Genomic DNA, 20,325 nt, shown 5'->3' on the forward strand with positions numbered 1-20,325 from the left:
AAGTCCCAATAAAATAAAATATTTTTGCATAAATATACTATTTCACGATCCTTGCAATATTTCTGAATTATGATAAATAAAGTTATAAATTTTTATAAAGAGGGTGACTCGGTTACTTTTAAAGAACAATGATGGTGATCTTGTTACTTACAGCTAGTTTTCTAGCAGTATATATTTTTTAGACTACCTTAGTACAAAAAAATATATCATTTCAGTAACAAATTAACTTAATACCAACTAAAAGAATGTTATAGAACCTACAAAACTACTTAATAATAATATATATTTATTATACTCATTTCATAAACTTTACACTGTCAACTATTTTTATGATGCACTATATTTTATGAGAAAGAAGCAAAGAGATGCAGAGAGGGGCAGATAATTTGTATGAGAGAAATCAGAGCGCTGTTCTAGCATACAAGGTACTGGAAATTGAATCTGGGGTCTCAGATTGCAAATTCTATGCTCTCTCAACTCAGCCACCTCACTGTGTGCTTCAGTGGCAATTATTTTGATGAGCAATAATTTAATCTAGTTAAATTAAATACAACATAAATTAAGAGTTGTACCTTTGCAAAACTATGAATCTAAAACCAACAACTCTTTAAACTTAGTTATAAACAATAACTAGTCAAAAAAATAAATTTAGATGAGTCATTCATTGGTGGTAACTCAGTCATCTGATCATTAAGGTCAGTGAGAAGTAATCATATTTGTAAATACATTGAGGTCTAAGTTTCTATAAAACCAGTTCTCCTATTAACAATACATATTTTTATATTCCTTCTTACACAGGGAACTATTATGTCTTCAAATGTTTTTGTGGGTCCATTTATAATATGAGTTATAGACTTTATGCACAATCAGTATGTCAAAACAAGGTCATAACATGCTATTGACACACCCTACTCACTTTTCAAATTTGCTGAGTGAGTCAAGCCAGAAACAGAAAGACCAATACCAAATCATCTCACTTGTAGGCAGAACTTAAGAACAGAAAGGGAAAACATAAGGTGAAACTTGACTGAGTGTGCTGTATTGGAACAAAACTAAGGACTCTAGAGAAGGAGGAAAAGGGGCTGATTGAAGGGACATTGAGATCCTGGTGTATCTCCTAAATGTCACTCAAGGGGAGAGGAGAGACTATGTGTTAAAGACTATAAAAATAAATACAATTTTAAAAAAATAAAGAACAATTATCTATAGGGCTAACAGTTGAATTTCATAGCAACCTCTAGCATCATTAAATCTTAATACAGGGCTGGGTGGTGGCGCACTTAGGTGAGTGCACATGTTACAATGTGCAAGGACATGGGTTTGAGTCCCTGGTCGCCACCTTTAGGGGGAAAGCTTTGTAAGTGGTGAAGCAGTGCTGCAGGTGTCTGTCGGTATCTTTCCCTTTCTATCTCTTCCCTCCCTCTTGATTTCTGGCTGTCTCTATTTTATAAATAAATAAAGATAACTAAAATATTTTAATATAATAGTTTTATCTCATATGTATGATCAGGAGGAATGAAAGATTTAGAAAGACAGCACTAGATATAATTCTAGAGTTTGAAATCCTGAACACTCAAGAAATAGAATAGAAAGAACTAAAATATTTGCTTATTAGAATAGTTTGATAAATCAAAAATAAATCACAGTGTAAAAGATAATACTGCTTTGCCTGAGTTCTGGTGGTGGGAATTGTGTGGAGCTGTACCCCTCTTATCCTATGGTTTTGTTAGTGTTTCCTTTTCTATAAAAAAAAAAAAAACTTCTCATAAGCAATTATAGAAACCAGACCTCCCACCTTCTTCATCCCATAGATAACTTTGTTCCATACTCCCAGGGGAAAAAAACAAAACAAAACAGGTACCCTTCCAACAGAGAGAATAGGATATAACACTCTGGTGATGGGAATTGTATAGAATTGTACCCCTTACCCCACAATCTTGTTAATCATTATTAAATCGCTAATAAAAATGAAGTTGAAAAGTAAGAAAATACAAAACAGAACTTGGATTGGGTTTGGTGTATTGTACCAAAGTAAAAGATTCTGGGGGTGAGGGAGATTAAGGTCCTGGAACATGATGGCAGAGGAGGACCCAGAGGGGACTGAATTATTATGTTGAAAACTGAGAAATGTTACACATGTACAAACTACTATATTTTACTGTTGACTATAAACCATTAACCCCCATAAAGAAAAATACTTCTCATATTTAATATTCAAACAAGTCATATGAAGATACCAATAACATGATAATTATGATTTATGATATTTAAGGTAGGGCTAGACTCAGGGGTTTTTTTTTGTCTTGTTTTTCTTTTGAGCTGTGGCCTCGCATAGTCTTTCAACATAGTCATAATTTCACTGCACCTGGCCACTTATTTATTTATATAGAGAGTCAGAGGGAAAATACTGTAGCACCAGAGATTATTCCATCACCATGATTTCATCTGTGTGGTGTTGGGATTTGAATATGTGTTGTACATACTGTGACACTGGTGCCCTTCCAAGTGAACTCTCTGAGATAATCAAATAATTCTAAATAGATCTCAGATAATGACACTGTTAGTCTTTATGTCATACAATGAGTTAAAAGGAACTACAAAATGTTTATTTAAATGTTAACTTTATACTTTTTTTTTTTTTTGTCTCCATGGTTGTCGCTGGGACTGGGTGCTTTCACTATGAATCTACTGCTCCCGGTAGCCATCTATTTTTTTCCATTGTTGTTGTTGCTGCTGTTGTTATTGTTGGATAGGAAAGAGAGAGTGAGTGAGGAGGGGAAAACAGAGAGGGGGAGAGAAAGACACCTGCAGACCCGTTTCACTGCTTGTGAATTCACCCCCTGCAGGTGAGGAGCTGGAAGTTTGAACCGGGATATTTGCTTGGGTCCTTGTGCTTCATACCATGTGTGCTTAACCCAGTGTGCTAACCGTCCAGCCCCTATAGAAGTATTTTTTATCATAATAAATGGAAGGCTCCAATAAAGGTCTTTTGTATTCGATAGCTAGAATGCCCTTGTCATTGGAATGCTTATATATTAATAGATTTTGTCATGCTTATATATTAATAGATTTTGTCATGCTTCATTTCACTCACTTGTTGTTTAATGCCACAACGCCTACTGCACTTCTAGGAGTTGTCATACTGGCCACATAATTCCACTGACGTCCTTCGGGGTCCCACCTTTCTACAGTATTAAGATAACTCCATCCATCATGACCACCAACAGCATACATTGGTCCTCCAAGTGTGGCTACACCTAGAGGATAAAAATAACATGAGGAGAAACAGCTTAATGGGTAACATTTCATTATACAAATAACTGCATAAACTTTGTTCTCATTTCTTGAGTAATTTTGTGTGAAATTGAAAATGTATTTATTATTATGTAAACTAAATATGTACTGTTAACTACAGGAAGTTTTTAGGCTTAGTTTTTGTTATGATATAATAGGAATTTATCAAAGCAAAAGTTTAAGTTAGTAGAAGACCTCATTTCTAGGTATGTAATGCAAATACAAGATTATTTTTTCAGACATGACTTCAAAGCAACTTTAATGTAACATATAGATGAGATAGGATACTGCATCTTGGAATATTTTCCATTCCCTCTCAATTTTTCTCTGTCTTATCAAAAAATTAGAAGAGTAGAAGAGGAGGAGGAGGAGGAGAATAAGAAGAAGGGTGAAGTGCTAGAGGAGGAAAATAATAAGGAGGAAGAGATGGTGGAAGAGAAGAATTATAATAATGAGGAGGAGGAGGAGGAAGAAGAGGAGGAAGAGACATTGTCATTGTCAATGGGAAAAAATAATGGTCCCCAAGAGCAGTGGATTTGAAGTACTGGTACTGAGCCCCAGCAAAAACCAATGCAGAAAACAAACAAAAAAAAGTTTATTAATACTTTCCCTATTGTTTATAAGTACTGCATGCTGGCTTTGCCACTGGAGCTACCACCCCTTATTTTCCGTTACTTTTTTTGTTGTACTGATAAAATTTTAATCGTAGATTAGAACAAAAATATCCCGCCTTTTTAGGATTTTGAGATCTTGGAAATGGTACCAAGCAGAAAAAAAAATTTCTTTACATAGAAATTTTTATTTTCTTCTCAGGCTCAACTTATTAGGTTAAATGCCATCAATCACCATTCAAAGATTAACATAAAGTATTCTTTTCCCTAGAAAGGATGTAAACAATCTCTGAGTTTGTCAGTTACCAGAAGTACTGGGTTCCAGTATTTATTTGCATTCTTAAATCTTATTAGTGAATAAGATGATCCAGTATTTGTTCACCTAAACAATTTACCTAGCATGATACCATCTACTTATATCCATTGTAGCAAAAGAGAGCTTTTGTTTCCTTACAACCAAGTAGTATTTCAGTGAGTGTACATACCACACAGTCCTAACCTAGTAAACTGTCATTTTGAGGGTTTTTCCCTCCAAATCATGGCTACTACATATAACAGAGTGATGAACACACAAACACTTACACAGATATACGCACATATAAGTATTGTTATGTTTTTTGGTTAGATAACTAGAAGACAAATACAAGACCATATGGTAGATCTTTTGTTTGTTTTGAGAAATTCCCTGTTTCCCACAGTGTCTAGATCAATTCAGATTTCTAATAGCAGTGTAAAAGAGGTCCTTTAATTTTTTATTAGTGATTTAATAATTATCAACAAGATTGTGGGATAAGAGGGGTATAATTCTACACAATTCCCACCAGCAGAGGTTCCCATCTCATTCCTCCATTAGAAGCCTCCCTATTCTTTATCTCTCTGGGAGTATGGACCAAACATCTTTACGGGGTACTAAAGGTGGGAGGTCTGGCTTCTGTAATTGCTTCTTCTTTGCAAATGGGTATTGACAGGTCGATCCATACCCCCAGCCTCTTTCTATCTTTTCCTAGTCAGGTGGAGTCTGGGGAGTTAGACATCCAGGACTCATTGGTGAGGTTGTCTACCAGGGAAGTTAGGTTGGTGTCATGGTAGCATCTGCAATGTGTTGGCTGAAAAGCATTAAATTATAAAGCAGAACAAATTGTTTGGTAAGCAGAAACCTAAAGGTAAGAATCTAGAAGGTGAGATTTGTAGTCTTCATGTTGGAAGAAGGTAGGAAGTCTCTTTTAAATATATTCCAAAGGACCTATGCTTTACTAATATATTTTCCACCCCTCCCCTAATATATTTTTTAATCACAAGATCACCAGCACTTGTTTATTTCATATTATAATGTACTCATTCTCAACAGTGTGAAGTTGTATCTTAATGTTGTCTTCATTTGCACTTCTTTAATAATCAGTTCTATCAACAGTGTTTTCATTTGTCTGTGTATCATCTGAATATGTCCTTTGGTGAAGAGTCTATTCAGATCCTTTCCCCACTTTTCTAACATGTCCATTTGATTTTTGTTGTTGAATTTTTTTGTCTTTGTTATTAGCCCTATGTTTAGTATGTGAATAACTCCATCCAGAAGAGTGTTTTTTTTTTCATGACTGATAAACTTCAGTCATGCAGATACTTTTCAGTTTTATATGATCACACTGTTTTATTGTACTTACATGTAGACTCAATTCTTCAAAGACGTTACTGATGTTTACATCAAGGAGTATGTTTCCATCTATATATCTAATGATTGCAGTCTAACATCTAATATTATAATTCATTAAGCGACCTAATGAGATATACTGATCCTGTTTTGTTCTTCATGTAACTACTCAATTTTCTCAACATCATTTATTAAAAGGATTTATTCTCCATGTAATTATCTGGATAATTTTTTGACAAATCAATTGTCCATGTGTGTGCAGCTTTTCTTACAGAGCTCAGAATTTGTTCATATACTATTCTTTTTAAAAATATTTATTTATTTACCTTATGTTGCCCTTGTTGTTTTATTGTTGTTATTATTGTTGTCGTCATTATTGGATAGGACAGAGAGAAATGGAGAGAGGAGGGGAAGACAGAGAAGGAGAAAGACACCTACAGACCTGCTTCACCTTCTGTGAAGCGACTCCCCTGCGGGTGGGGAGCTGGGGGCTTGAACCAGGATCTTTATGCCGGTCCTTGCGCTTTGTGCCACCTGCACTTAACCTGCTGCAGTAGAGATGAGAGCGACTGAACCTGGATCATAGCAAGGTACATTCACTACCTGTTTTAGAGTTCATTGCAGAACACTCAATTTTACTCCATTAAATTATGTGCATACTTTTATTGCAATACACATATCTTTGAGTACTATCATGCCATAATATGGTTTATAGTCAAGAAATGTTATCTCTCTGTTCTTGTTATTTTTCATCTGGTCCACTTCGGGAATTCTCAACCATTTGTGATTTCAAACATATCGCTGTACCATTTGTTCAATTTTTTGTATTTTGATATGAATTACATTAAATATATATATATATATATATATATATATATATATTTGAAAAGAATGATCATTTTAAGGATGTTATTTCTTCCAATCCACTAACATGAGCTGTGTTTCCATTTACTTTTGTCTTCCTTTATGTACTTTAATAGTGACTAATAATTTTCAGGGTAAAAACCCTTAACCACATTTATTAAATTTATGCCTAAATAGAGGGGTGAGGAGAGACAGCAAAATTGCTTTGAAAACCAACTGTCATGCCTGAGCTTCCCAGGTCCCAGGTTCAGAAGTAGTAATGAGTATAGATATGACTTAGAAAAGAGAAGGCAGAACCAGTGAAAAATGGGCATATATTTATTTACTTATAGAAATAATATTAAACCCACAACTGTGACTCTAGATTCCATTGGAGAAAATGGAGACACAGAACTCTGGTGGTGGGAATAATGTAGAATTGTATCCCTATTATCTCATAATTTTGTAATTTAATATTAAATCACAAACAAATTAAAAATCATGCTTTTATTTATTGAAAGTTACATTGAAAACAGTTACATTGCAGTAAATGACTATACAAGGGGCTAGTCAAATAAAAATATACATAAATTGAATTATTTTGATGCTATTGCAAATGGTAATAGTTTGTTTTATCTAGTTTCTTGCTTATGTACAGAAGAGTATTTTTTTAATTTAATTTATTTTCCTTTTGTTGTCCTTGTTGTCTTTTTATTATTGCTGCTGTTATTATTGATGTCGTTGTTGGATAGGACAGAGAGAAATGAAGAGAGGAGGGGAAGACAGAGAGGGGGAGATCCGAAAGACACCTGCAGACCTGCTTCACTGCCTGCGAAGCGACTCCGCTGCTGGTGGGGAGCCTGGGACTGGAACCGGGATCCTTAACGGTGGTCCTTGCACTTCGCGCCATGTGTGCTTAACCCGCTGCACTACCACCCGACTCCCGAGAATGTTTACTTTTTTACCCATCATCTTCTTATGCCAAGATATATCATAATTACATGGACGAAGACCAGAGATAAAGAAAGGATAGTGAAAGGAAAAAGAAAAAAAATCACATACAGAGGTAAATCCTTAAGGCTACCAGCATATTTCTCAATTGAAATTCTAAAAACTAGAAGATAGAAAGATATTAATAGATAATTAAAAGTGAAAGGCTTCCAATCAAGATTACTGAATCTTTCCAGACTGTTACTCATATTGGATGGAGGTATAAAATCATTCTCAGAAAAGGGACAGTTGAAAGAATCATTTACTGATAAATCTGCTCTACAAGATTCTTTAAAGGAACTTGTAAATAAAGAAAAAAATGCATTACCATTCAAGACATGCTAAAAACAATGACACTGAAATATCATAAACCTTTAATTTTGTTAAGTGTTAATGGTTTGAATTCATTATGGAATAGAAAAAAAACTGAACCATGACTTGACAGGACAAAAAATACTCAAAATAAAAGAAGGATGGAAAATCATATAAACTAATAGACCTCAAAAAAAAAAAAAAACAGAGGCAACTATACCCATATCTGACACAATGAACTTCACAATACTTAAAATAATAAAAGATATAAATGGGTATTACATAATACTTAAAGGTTCAGTCAACTAAGAGGAGCTCACAATAATTAACACCTATGCTCCAAAGGAAGGGGCAGCAAGTACAAAATAGTAATTGAGCGTATCAAAAATATATCAATAGAAACACAATTATAGGAGTGGATTTTAACATCTCCCTTTATTAAGCAGACAGATCAATCACACAGAACAAAAAAATGTGATACAAAAGATCAAAGAAGCTAAGAGTTGGTTCTTCAAAAGAATAGACAGAATAGACAAATCCTTGGCCAGATTTGCAATATATATAATAAAAAAGTAAAAGAAGGCATTCTAGAATTTTAAAATATCATGTGAGATTTTTTTCATACTTTATTACTCTTCCCACTTTATTCCATATTTTTATAAGGCTCTCATGAGCCATTTTTATGAACAACTGTATGCCAAAAAGTTAGAGAATTAGGAAGGAATAGTTAAGTTCTTAGAAGCATACAACCTCCCAAAACTGAACAAGAAAGAACTGGAAAACATGAACAGACTGATTACAACCAAAGACAATAAGACAGTAAAAAACAAACAAACAAACAAACAAACAAACAAACAAAGAAACTCCATAAGTCCAGGTCTGGAAAGTTTTTACAAATGAATTCAACAAAATATTTTAGGAAAAGTCTTACTTATACTTTACAAACAGTTCCAAAATATCATGGTCACAAATATGGTTCCTAACACATTACATGAGAACAAAAGCAGATGGAACAAAAAAAGAAAAATACAAGCTGATATCCCTGATGAACATACATATTTAGATGCTGAGAAAAATTGATACATTACTTCAAAAAGTGTTTTTCCTCACTGAAATCTCAAGGGTTTTCCAAGTATATTATCATGCCACCTATTGATAGTTGTAGTTTTATTACTTATCTTCATAATGGATTATTTTATTTTGTTTTTATTTCCCTTCCTTTTATTTTTTAATTATATTTTTATTGGGGGGATTAATGGTTACATAACTATAGTTGTTCATATATGTAAAAAAATTCTCAGTTTTCTGAAAAACCCTTTCATCTCCAACCTAGGTTCTCTTCCAGCAGGACCTGAAAGTGTCCCCCCAAGAGGCCTTTACTTTGGTGCAATACATCACAGTCCAAGTTCTCCACTGTGTTTCCCCTTTCTGCACTTATTTCTCAGGTTCTGTCTAAGTGAGATCATCCCATATTCATCCTTCTCTTTCTGGCTTCTCTCACTTAACGTGATTCCTCGTAGCTCCATTCAAGTGGAAGTAAAGAAGATAAATGCATCATTCTTCATAACTGAGTAATATTCCATTGTGTATGATTACCGTAACATTCTCAGTCACTCATCTGTTTTAGGACACCTAGGCTGTATGCAGATTTTGGCCATTACAAATTGTTCTCCTAGGATCATAGATATGCACACATATTTTTAGATGGGTGTATATGACTCCTTAGAATATATTCCCAGAACAGAAAGCGCCATTTTAGCAGGTCCATTTCTAGCCTTTTGAGAGTTCTCTAGATGGGTCTCCAAATAAGCTGGATCGATTTACATTCCCACTAGTAATGCAGGAGTGTTCCTTTACCCCTGAAAACTTTCCTGCATTTGTTGTTTCAATCCTTTCTGATGCATGCTATTCTCCAAAATGGTATCCCGTTGATGTCTTTATTTGCATTTCTCTGACAATCAGTGACTTGGAGCATGTTTTCATATACTTGTTGGCCTTTTATATTTTTTTCTTTGGTAAATATTATGTTCATATCCTCTCCCCACTTTTGGATGGGGTCAATTTTTTTTTTTTTGGTTGCTGAGTTTGGTGAGCTCTTTATGTATTTTGGAAATTAGATTTTTGTCTGATGTATGGCATGTAACAGTCTCCCATTCAATAAGGAATCTCTTAATTGGGGTGGTGGTTTCTTTTGCTGTGTATAAGCTATCCAAGTTGATGGCTTATTTTTGTTTTTGTCTTCTTTTCAAAGGGGGTTGTGTCACTGAAGATGCCCATAAAACTTAGCTGGAAAATAATTCTATCAATATTTTCCTGTAAATATTTAATATAATAGTTTCTGGTCTAACATCCAAGTCTTTGATCCACTTAGATTTTACTTCTGTGTGCAAAATGTAGTGTTCAGTTTCATTCTTCTTGCACATTTCAATTCAATTTCCCCAGCACCATTTGTTGAAGAGACTCTTCTTTCCCTCTTTAATAGTTTGGACCCCCCTTGTCAAAAATTAGATATCCATATTTGTGGCAGCTTATTTATGGGTTCTCATTTCTATTCCACTGATCAATATTCTTTTTTTCCCTCCAGCACTAGCCAGTTATGATTACAAAGGCCCTATAATATAGCTTGACATCTAGGAGCATGTTGCCTCCAGTTCTGATCAATTTTCTTAGATTGCTTTGGCTATTCTCAGTACTTTCTAGTTCCAGATAAACTTTTGTAGCCTTTATTCTATTAAAAAATGTGAATCTGATGAAGATTGAATTAAATTTGTATAGTGCTCTGGGTATAACAGTAATTGCGATGATGTTAATTCTCCCAGTCCATGAACACGGAATATTTTTCCACTTCTTTGTATCTTCTTCTATTTCCTTAAGTAGTGATTCATATCTTTCAGTATACAAGCCTTTCACTTCTTTTGTTAGGTTTATTCATAGGTATATTATTGTTTTTACTAATATAGTAAATAGGACTGACTTCTGTATTTCTTCTTTTTCTGATTTAGTGTTTGTATAAAGGAATGTCACCAACTTTTGAATGTTAATATTGTAGCCTGATTCCGTAATATATTGCCCGATGATTTCTAGGAGCTTTTTGCTGGAATATTTTAGGTTTTTCTGTGTATACTATTATACAATCTGAAAATAGTTACAGTTTGATTTCTCCTCTTCCAATCTGTATCACATCAATTCCTTGCTTTTGCCTGATTCCAAAGAACTTCAAACACTATGTTGAATAGCAACTGTGATAGTGTGCAACCCTATGGAATACCTGATCTGAGTAGGAATGCTTTGAGTGTTTCACCATTCAATATTATATTGGCTGTAGCTTTGTTGTTTAAGAACTCCACTAGGTTAAATTATTTTTCATCTGTTCGGATTATTTGTAGTGTGCTGATTATGAAAGGATGTCGCGTTTTGTCAAATGCTTACTCTGCATATATTGAAATAATCATGTGGTTATTTTATTTTATTTTATTGATGTGTTGAATCACATTGATTGTTTTGCATATATTAAACCAGCCTTGAATCTCTGGGATAAGTCCCACTTGATTTTTATGTACAATCTATTTAATGTGCTGCTGTGTCTTTTTGGCTAGGACTTTTTTCCAGTACTTTGGCATTTATATTCATTAGAGATATTGGTCTTTAGGTTTCTTTTTTTTTTTCTTTCTTTTCTATGCTCCTGTTTGATTTTATTATCTGTATGGTGTTATATGGCTTTATAGAAGCTGAAAGGGGATATCTCTATCTTGAAAATTTTAGAAGAGCTTAAAAAGTATAGGTATTAAGTCTTCATTGAAGGTTTTATAGAATTCATTTGTAAAACTGGGCCTGGATTTTCTTTTTTTTAAATTTATTTTATTTTATTTTTAAAATTTATTTCTTTATTGGGGAATTAATGTTTTACATTCAACAGTAAATACAATAGTTTGTACATGCATAACATCCCCCAGTTTCCCATTTAACAATACAACCCCCACTATGTCATTTATCATCCTTCATGGACCTGTTTTCTCCCCACCCACCCACCCCAGAGTCTTTTACTTGGGTGCAATATGCCAATTCCATTTCAGGTTCTACTTGTGTTTTTTTTTCTGGTCTTGTTTTTCAACTTCTGCATGAGAGTGAGATCACCCCATATTCATCCTTCTGTTTCTGACTTATTTCACTCAACATGATTTTTTCAAGGTCCATCCAAGATTGGCTGAAAACAGTGAAGTCACCATTTTTTACAGCTGATTACTATTCCATTATGTATATATACCACAACTGCTCAGCCACTCATCTGTTGTTGGACACCTGGGTTGCTTCCAGGTTTGGGCTATTACAAATTGTGCTGCCAAGAACATATGTGTACACAGATCTTTTTGGATGGATGTGTTGAGCAGACAGGGACACAACCAAAAAAGAAAACTACAGACCAATATCTCTGATGAACATAGATGTGAAAATATTGAACAGAATTCTAGCCAAGCGGATACAGCAGTATATCAAAAAGATTGTTCATCATGACCAAGTGGGGTTTATCCCAGGCATGCAAGGTTGGTTTAATATAAGTAAATCAATCAATGTGATCCACCACATCAACAAAAGCAAGACCAAAAACCACATGTTCATATCAATAGATGCAGAGAAAGCCTTTGACAAAATACAACATCCCTTTATGATCAAAACACTACAAAAAATGGGAATAGATGGAAAATTCCTGAAGATAGTGGAGTCTATATATATCAAACCTACAAGCCACCATCATACTCAATGGTGAAAAACTAAAAGCATTTCCACTCAGATCAGGTACTAGACAGGGTTGCCCACTATCACCATTACTATTCAACATAGTGTTGGAAGTTCTTGCCATAGCAATCAGGCAGGAGCAAGGAATTAAAGGGATACAGATTGGAAGAGAAGAAGTCAAACTCTCCTTATTTGCAGATGACATGATAGTATACATGGAAAAACCCAAGGAATCCAGCAAGAAGCTTTTGGAAATCATCAGGCAATACAGTAAGGTGTCAGGCTACAAAATTAACATTCAAAAGTCAGTGACATTCCTCTATGCAAACACTAAGTTAGAAGAAATTGAAATCCAGAAATCAATTCCTTTTACTATAGCAACAAAAACAATAAAATATCTAGGAGCAAACCTAACGAAAGAAGTGAAAGACTTGTATACTGAAAATTATGAGTCACTACTCAAAGAAATTGAAAAAGACACAAAGAAGTGGAAAGATATTCCATGTTCATGGGTTGGAAAAATTAACATCATCAAAATGAATATATTACCCAGAGCCATCTACAAATTTAATGCTATCCCCATCAAGATCCCAAGCACATTTTTTAGGAGAATAGAACAAATGCTACAAATGTTTATCTGGAACCAGAAAAGACCTAGAATTGCGAAAACAATCTTGAGAAAAAAGAACAGAACTGGAGGCATCACACTCCGAGATCTCAAACTGTATTATAGGGCCATTGTCATCAAAACTGCTTGGTACTGGAACATGAATAGACACACTGACCAGTGGAATAGAATTGAGAGCCCAGAAATGAGGCCCCACACCTATGGACAACTAATCTTTGACAAAGGTGCCCAGACTATTACATGGGGAAAGCAGAGTCTCTTCAACAAATGGTGTTGGAAACAATGGATTGAAACATGCAGAAGAATGAAACTGAATCACTGTATTTCACCAAATACAAAAGTAAATTCCAAGTGGATCAAGGACTTGTATGTTAGACCACAAACTATCAAATACTTAGAGGAAAATATTGGCAAAACTCTTTTCTGCATAAATTTTAAAGACATTTTCAATGAAATGAATCCAATTACAAAGAAGACTAAGGCAAGTATAAACCTATGGGACTACATCAAATTAAAAAGCTTCTTCACAGCAAAAGAAACCACTACCCAAACCAAAAGACCCCTCACAGAATGGGAGAAGATCTTTACATGTCATACACCAGATAAAATTTAATAACCAACATATATAAAGAGCTTGCCAGACTCAACAACAAGACAACAAATAACCCCATCCAAAAATGGGGGGAGGACTTGGACAGAGTATTCACCACAGAAGAGATCCAAGAGGCCAAGAAACACATGAAAAAATGCTCCAAGTCTCTGATTGTCAGAGAAATGCAAATAAAGACAACAATGAGATATCACTTCACTCCTATGAGAACGCCATACATCAGAAAAGGTAACAGCAGCAAATGCTGGAGAGGGTGTGGGGTCAAAGGAACCCTCCTGCACTGCTGTTGGGAATGTAAATTGGTCCAACCTCTGTGGAGAACAGTCTGGAGAACTCTCAGAAGGCTAGAAATGGACCTACCCTATGATCCTGCAGTTCTTCTCCTGGGCATATATCCTATGGGCCTGGATTTTCATTGTTGGGAAGGCTCTTCATAATTATTTAAACTTCCTTGGCTGTTATTGTCCTACTCATATTTCCTAGTTTCCCTTGGTTCATTGTTATTCTTTCTTAATGCAAACAGTTCCTGCTCCTGATTTTATAGGAAAAGCCTTCAGTTTCTCTTCATTAAGTATTATTTCAGTTGTGGACTTGTGTAAAATCTTTACTGAGTTGAGGAATGTCCCTTCTCTCCCCATTTTAATGTATTTTCATCACAAATGGATGCTGAATTTTGTTGAAATCTTTCTAAGTATATACAAATAAGTCATTTTTCTTGTTGTTGTACATTTTGTTGATAAGGTGAATTATGTTAATTGACTTACATATGCTGAACCATCTTTAAAACCCATTTTCATCCCTATTCTACATCTTACAATGGTCATGAGGCACAGTCTGTTTAATGCAATTTTGAATTAACTTACTAATGTTTTGCTTCAGATCTTAGCATCTATGTTCCTCAGATATATTGGCATAGTTTTTGTTTTGGTTTTTTATGACTCAGCTTTTGATATTAGTGTTTTTTTTAATTCAAAGAAAGTATTTGGGGAGTCAGGTGGTGGTACAGCTGTATAAATGTGCATATTACCTGCAAAACAGCCCAGGTTCAAGTTCCTGATCCCCACCTAGAAGGGAGGAGCTTCACTATCTCCGTATTTCTCCTTCCTATCTCAATTTCTCTTTAAAAAAAAAATCCAACAAATAACTACATCAACATTTAAAAATAAACAAAACTTTAAAGTAAAGTATTTGGTGATATTCCATTATCTTCACACTCTGTAAGAATTTGGAAATAATAGGTAATATGTTGTCCTTGAACGTTTAGTAAAACTTACTGTTATCATTCTTGGACCTTGAAAGTTAGGTAAGTTTTTTATTGCTGTTTCAATTTTCTTGCATGTTATTGGCTAGTTCATATTTTCTAGTTCCTCATGATTAGGTATTAGGAAGTTATGATTCTAAAAATTAATTTATCTCTTCTCTGTAGAGGCTGATATTTTCTTCATGATAACATCTTATGATCTGTTGAATTACTGCATTATTAGTTACTCTTTTATTTTATCCTATTTATTTGAATTATCACTGTAAATTTCTTAATCGTTCTGATTAGTGTCTATCATTCTTTTTTACCCTTTTGAATAAACATGTAACTTCATTGATAGCTTATATATGCTTTTGTTTTCAGTATGATTCTTTTATGTTTAATGTTTACTATTTCTTGTACTAACTGTTGGTTTCTTTCATTTTTTTTCTAGAATCTTTAAATGTGAGGCTAGACTGTTTATGTAGTTTTTTTGTTCCTGTTTCCCTATATGGACCTATGTAGTTATAGAATTCTCTCTAGCACTGCTTTTCCTTTGTACTATATATTCTAATAGTTTGTATCTTAATTTCTGTTTGTGTTACAGATATAACTGAATTTCCTCTTTGCCTTCTTTCTTGGTTCAATAGTCATTTCATAGCATGTTCATAAGTCTCATCTTATGAACATGCTATGAAGTTTTTCCATCTTTCGTTTTGTACCTGATAGCTAGTTTAATTGACCTGGATTCTGAATAGACAATCTTTGCATTTCAATGCTTCTGAACTTATTGATGCTCTATTAAAATATTTTTATTTATTTACTGAATAGAGACAGAGAGAAGTAAAGCAGGAAGGGGAGATAGGGAAAGAAACAGAGATAAATGTGCTGCACTGTTTTACTTGCCATTAAGCTTTCCCCTATGCAGGGGGAAACTGGGGGCTTGAATTCAGGTCCTTGCACATTGTAACATATGCACTTAACACACTGCACCACCACTTGGCCACTGATGATGCATTCTTCCCCGGCCCCCCAGACCCCGAGCATGTGAATTGTACTTGAGAATGTTTCATGTACACTAGAGGAAGTAGTGTATTCAATTTTATTTTGGGGGCATGGTGGAGAATAACTCTGCAATTCATGTTCTCTATTACAGGGTAAAAAATGTTTCCTATTTAGTTATTTTGAAATTTATTTAGGCATTGTTTTAGTAGATGTTATGACTTATTTGCTTGCTATGAGTATTTACATGATTAGCTTTTCTACTGGATTTATTATCTGAATAAATTATTTCAATTAAATATCTTAATATCCTCACCCATATGTTTATATTTTAAAGCTTTTCTGATGCCTCTGTAATTCATATTTTCTCTTTTAAAATTTTTTTATATTTATTTTATTTATTTATTCCCTTTTGTTGCCGTTGTTGTTTTATTGTTGTAGTTATTATTGTTGTTGTCGTTGTTGGATAGGACAGAGAGAAATGGAGAGAGGGAGGGGAAGACAGAGAGGAGGAGAGAAAGATAGACACCTGCAGACCTGCTTCACCGCCTGTGAAGCTACTCCCCTGCAGGCAGGGAGCCGGGGTTCAAACAGGGATCCTTATGCCGGTCCTTGTGCCTTGCGCCACCTGTGCTTAGCCCACTGCACTACAGCCCGACTCCCTGTAATTCATATTTTCTATGCAAAATGTAGGAAGCACTATGATAAAAATGGAATAATCATGCAATAACTACTCTGACACAAAATACCTTTCAGATTATTTGGAGTAATAGTATCTGTCCTTGTTCTGCCATATTTATGTTATTTAAGAAATTAGGTCTTCTTGGGTCCATACTCCCAGAGAATTAAAGAAAAGAAAAGCTATCAGGGGAGGGGTGGGATACAGAGTTCCGGTGGTGGGAATTGTGTGATGTTTTACTCTTCTTATCCTATGGTTTAGTCAATGTTTACTTTTTATAAATAAAAAATATAAAATATAAAATATAAAATAAAAAAGAAGTTAGGTCTTAAAACCAGTTTTAAAGTGTATGACATTGAAGACACATGGAATCTGACATGCAAAAATGTACCTTCACCTATTCAAGAGAACCAAAAAATACCCAGTTATAAAAAGTTTCCATTCCATTTTTTAAATAATTTATTGGAAACTTTTGGCTATAGCATAATCAGAGTTGTTATAAACCAAAGTGTTTTTTATAAATATTTCTGACTTAGGTAAATATTTTAAAATTCTGTTGGAATATTGGTGTGCCTCTTAGGGAAAGGAATATGATTCATCTAACTAAAAACACAAAGTCTCCATTGTCATGACCACTTTTATATAAATTGAGACACAAATAATTTGTATTTATTTATTATTTATAATTTTTATATTTCTCAGCAATGTAGCTCTACTACAATGCTTATTCTTTCAAGAATTGGAACACTTAAAAATAATAGTGGATAGAGTTGGGAGATAGCTCACCTAGTAGAACATACATATGTACACAAGAACCTGTGTTCAAGCCCTATCCACTACCACATGGGAGCACTTGCAAAGGGAAAGCTTCCCAAGTGAGTGGAGCAGTGCTATGGTGTGTTCCTTTCTCCCTCACTGACTGATCTCCTTGTCACCTGAACAAAAGGAAAAATATAGAGTAGAGTCCTCTCGGAGGAGTGAAATCATGAAGATTTGAAACACTAGTAAAGTCTTGGAGGCATCATCATCATCATAATGAAAGGAGGCATGATTAATAAGAATGGCATCAACAATAACAATTTTTCACTGATTCACCATTTGCATATATATATATATATGTTTTCATATTTAGAATATATATTCTCAAAGTATTTGGCAAAATGCCAATACTGTGAGTTGAATGTAATATAGTGTTGCAACACACATTTTGAAAGGGAAATAATTCACCTAAAATTAATACAGACTTGTAAACCAACTTTATGTCAGTAAAATATTCGTTAACAAAATGATAATTATGCTATAAAAGATGCATTTATACACAAATAGTTTAGAAAGTATATAACACAAACTCTTACCTAAACCATGTCTATGTGTTGACATGGGAGGCATCACTGTCCATATTTTACCAACTGGATTTAAACATTCCACTGTATTCAAAGTTTTTAAACCATCTCTTCCTCCCACAACATAAAGTTTATTATCAATAACTGCAACACCGAACTGAAGCCTATGGCCACACATGGTACCAATATGTAGCCAACTATTGGTCCTGAGGTCATATTTCTCTATTGTAGTAGTACCTGTTAAAAATAATAAAATTCATCTGCATAAAATTATACTTAGTACCATTAACATTAAATGTAAGATAGCAATATAATTTATAGTATGCAAATAGTGATTGCAAATCAAAATAAACTAAATATCCCAGAAATATCTCCATTCTAGGAGACAAAATCAAGGGTCATATTTTACCACTCAATCCAAATGAAGTATAATAAAATTAATTTATCTTTGAATTAAAATAATCTGTTATCTTGTGTAGTTTTTTTTTCCTCCAGAGCTATTTCTGAGGCTTGGTGCCCACCCTATGAATCCACAGCTCCTGGCGGACATTTTTCATTATATTGGATAGGACAGAGAGGAATTGAGAGGGCAGGAAGAAATAAAGAGGGAGAGAGACAGACACCTGCAGATCTGCTTCATCACTTGTGAAGCAACCCCTTGCAGGTTGGGTGCCTGAGGCTTGAACCAGCAGCAGATCCTTGAGTTTAGTACTATGTGAGCTTAATCTAATGTGCCCATGGTGTAGCCATTTTGGGTAAGAAATGGGGAATACTTAAACAAATACATATGCAAATATATTACAATACAGTAACTTAACTGGGCATTTATCCAGAAGACATGAAGGCACTAATTCAAATAGACATATACACTCTCATATTCATAACCACATTATTCACATTAGCCAAGCTGTGTAAAGAATGTAAGTGTTCATTGATAGATTACTAGTTAAATAATATCATATATATATATATAGTAAAAATAATATCATATCCATTAACAATCAAATACTTAGAGGAAAACATTGGTAAAACACTTTCCCACCTACACCTCAAGGACATCTTTGATGAATCAAACCCAATTGCCAGGAAGACTAAAGCAGAAACAAACCAATGGGACTACATCAAATTGAAAAGCTTCTGCACATCCAAAGAAACTATTAAACAAACAGAGAGACCCCTCACAGAATGGGAGAAGATCTTCACATGCCAGACATCAGACAAGAAACTAATCACCAAAATATATAAAGACCTCAGCAAACTCAGCACCAAAAAAGCAAATGACCCCATCCAAAAATGGGCAGAGGAAATGAACAAAACATTCACCACAGAGGAGATCCAAAAGGCTAACAAACATATGAAAAACTGCTCTAGGTCACTGATTGTCAGAAAAATGCAAATTAAGACAACACTAAGATACCACCTCACTCCTGTAGGAATGCCATACATCAAAAAGGACAGCAGCAACAAATGCTGGAGAGGTTGTGGGGACAGAGGAACCCTTTTACATTGCTGGTGGGAATGTAAATTGGTCCAGCCTCTGTGGAGAGCAGTCTGGAAAACTCTCAGAAGGCTAGACATGGACCTTCCATATGATCCAGTAATTCCTCTCCTGGGGTTATACCCCAAGGACTCCATAACACCCAACCAAAAAGAGGTGTGTACTCCTATGTTCATAGCAGCACAATTCATAATAGCTAAAACGTGGAAGCAACCCAGGTGCCCAACAACAGATGAGAGGCTGAGAAAGCTGTGGTGTATATACACAATGGAATACTATGCAACTATCAAGAACAATGAACCCACCTTCTCTGACCCATCTTGGACAGAGCTAGAAGGTATTATGTTAAGTGAGCTAAGTCAGAAAGATAAAGATGAGTATAGGATTATCCCACTCATCAACAGAAGTTGAGGAAGAAGATCTGAAAGGGAAACTAAAAGCAGGACCTGATCAAATTGTAAGTAGGGCACCAAAGTAAAAACCCTGTGGTGAGGGGTAGACATGCAGCTTCCTGGGACAGTGGGGGGTGGGAGTGGGTGGGAGGGACGGGTCACAGTCTTTTGGTGGTGGGAATGGTGTTTATGTATACTCCTAGCAAAATGTAGACATATAAATCAGTAGTTGATTAATATGAGAGGGGTAAAATCAATTGTGTGTCTCAAAGTTTTTCAAAACACAAACTGAATCTTTTTAATATATAGGCTGTGTATTTGATATGCAGACTCTCTCAAAAGCCTAGACCAAGTAGATTAGAAGCATCCAATAGCACAGCTATATACAAGATACTGGATACTGTACAGCAAACCATAACAAAAGGACTTTTCAAAGTTAACCCAATTACCAAATAATGTGATGATAACCTTAACTATCGATTGTCTTTTTGAACCCTAAGACAG

At 34.6% G+C, this 20,325-nt stretch overlaps 1 protein-coding gene across 1 annotated transcript in view; it reads right to left on the bottom strand.

Moving 5' to 3' along the window:
• KLHL4 (kelch like family member 4) overlaps positions 1 to 20,325 on the bottom strand; it is a 90,410-nt gene that overhangs the window by 10,390 nt on the left and 59,695 nt on the right. Inside the window, exons 7-8 of the mRNA XM_007537942.2 lie at positions 17,944 to 18,168; positions 3,095 to 3,257 (exon numbers count right to left, since the gene is read on the bottom strand). Coding sequence (XP_007538004.1) covers positions 3,095 to 3,257; positions 17,944 to 18,168 — 388 coding nt within the window. The remainder of the gene's footprint in view (positions 1 to 3,094; positions 3,258 to 17,943; positions 18,169 to 20,325) is intronic.

The sequence above is a fragment of the Erinaceus europaeus genome, chromosome X, assembly GCF_950295315.1.
Source record: "Erinaceus europaeus chromosome X, mEriEur2.1, whole genome shotgun sequence".
NCBI classification, from domain to species: domain Eukaryota; kingdom Metazoa; phylum Chordata; class Mammalia; order Eulipotyphla; family Erinaceidae; genus Erinaceus; species Erinaceus europaeus.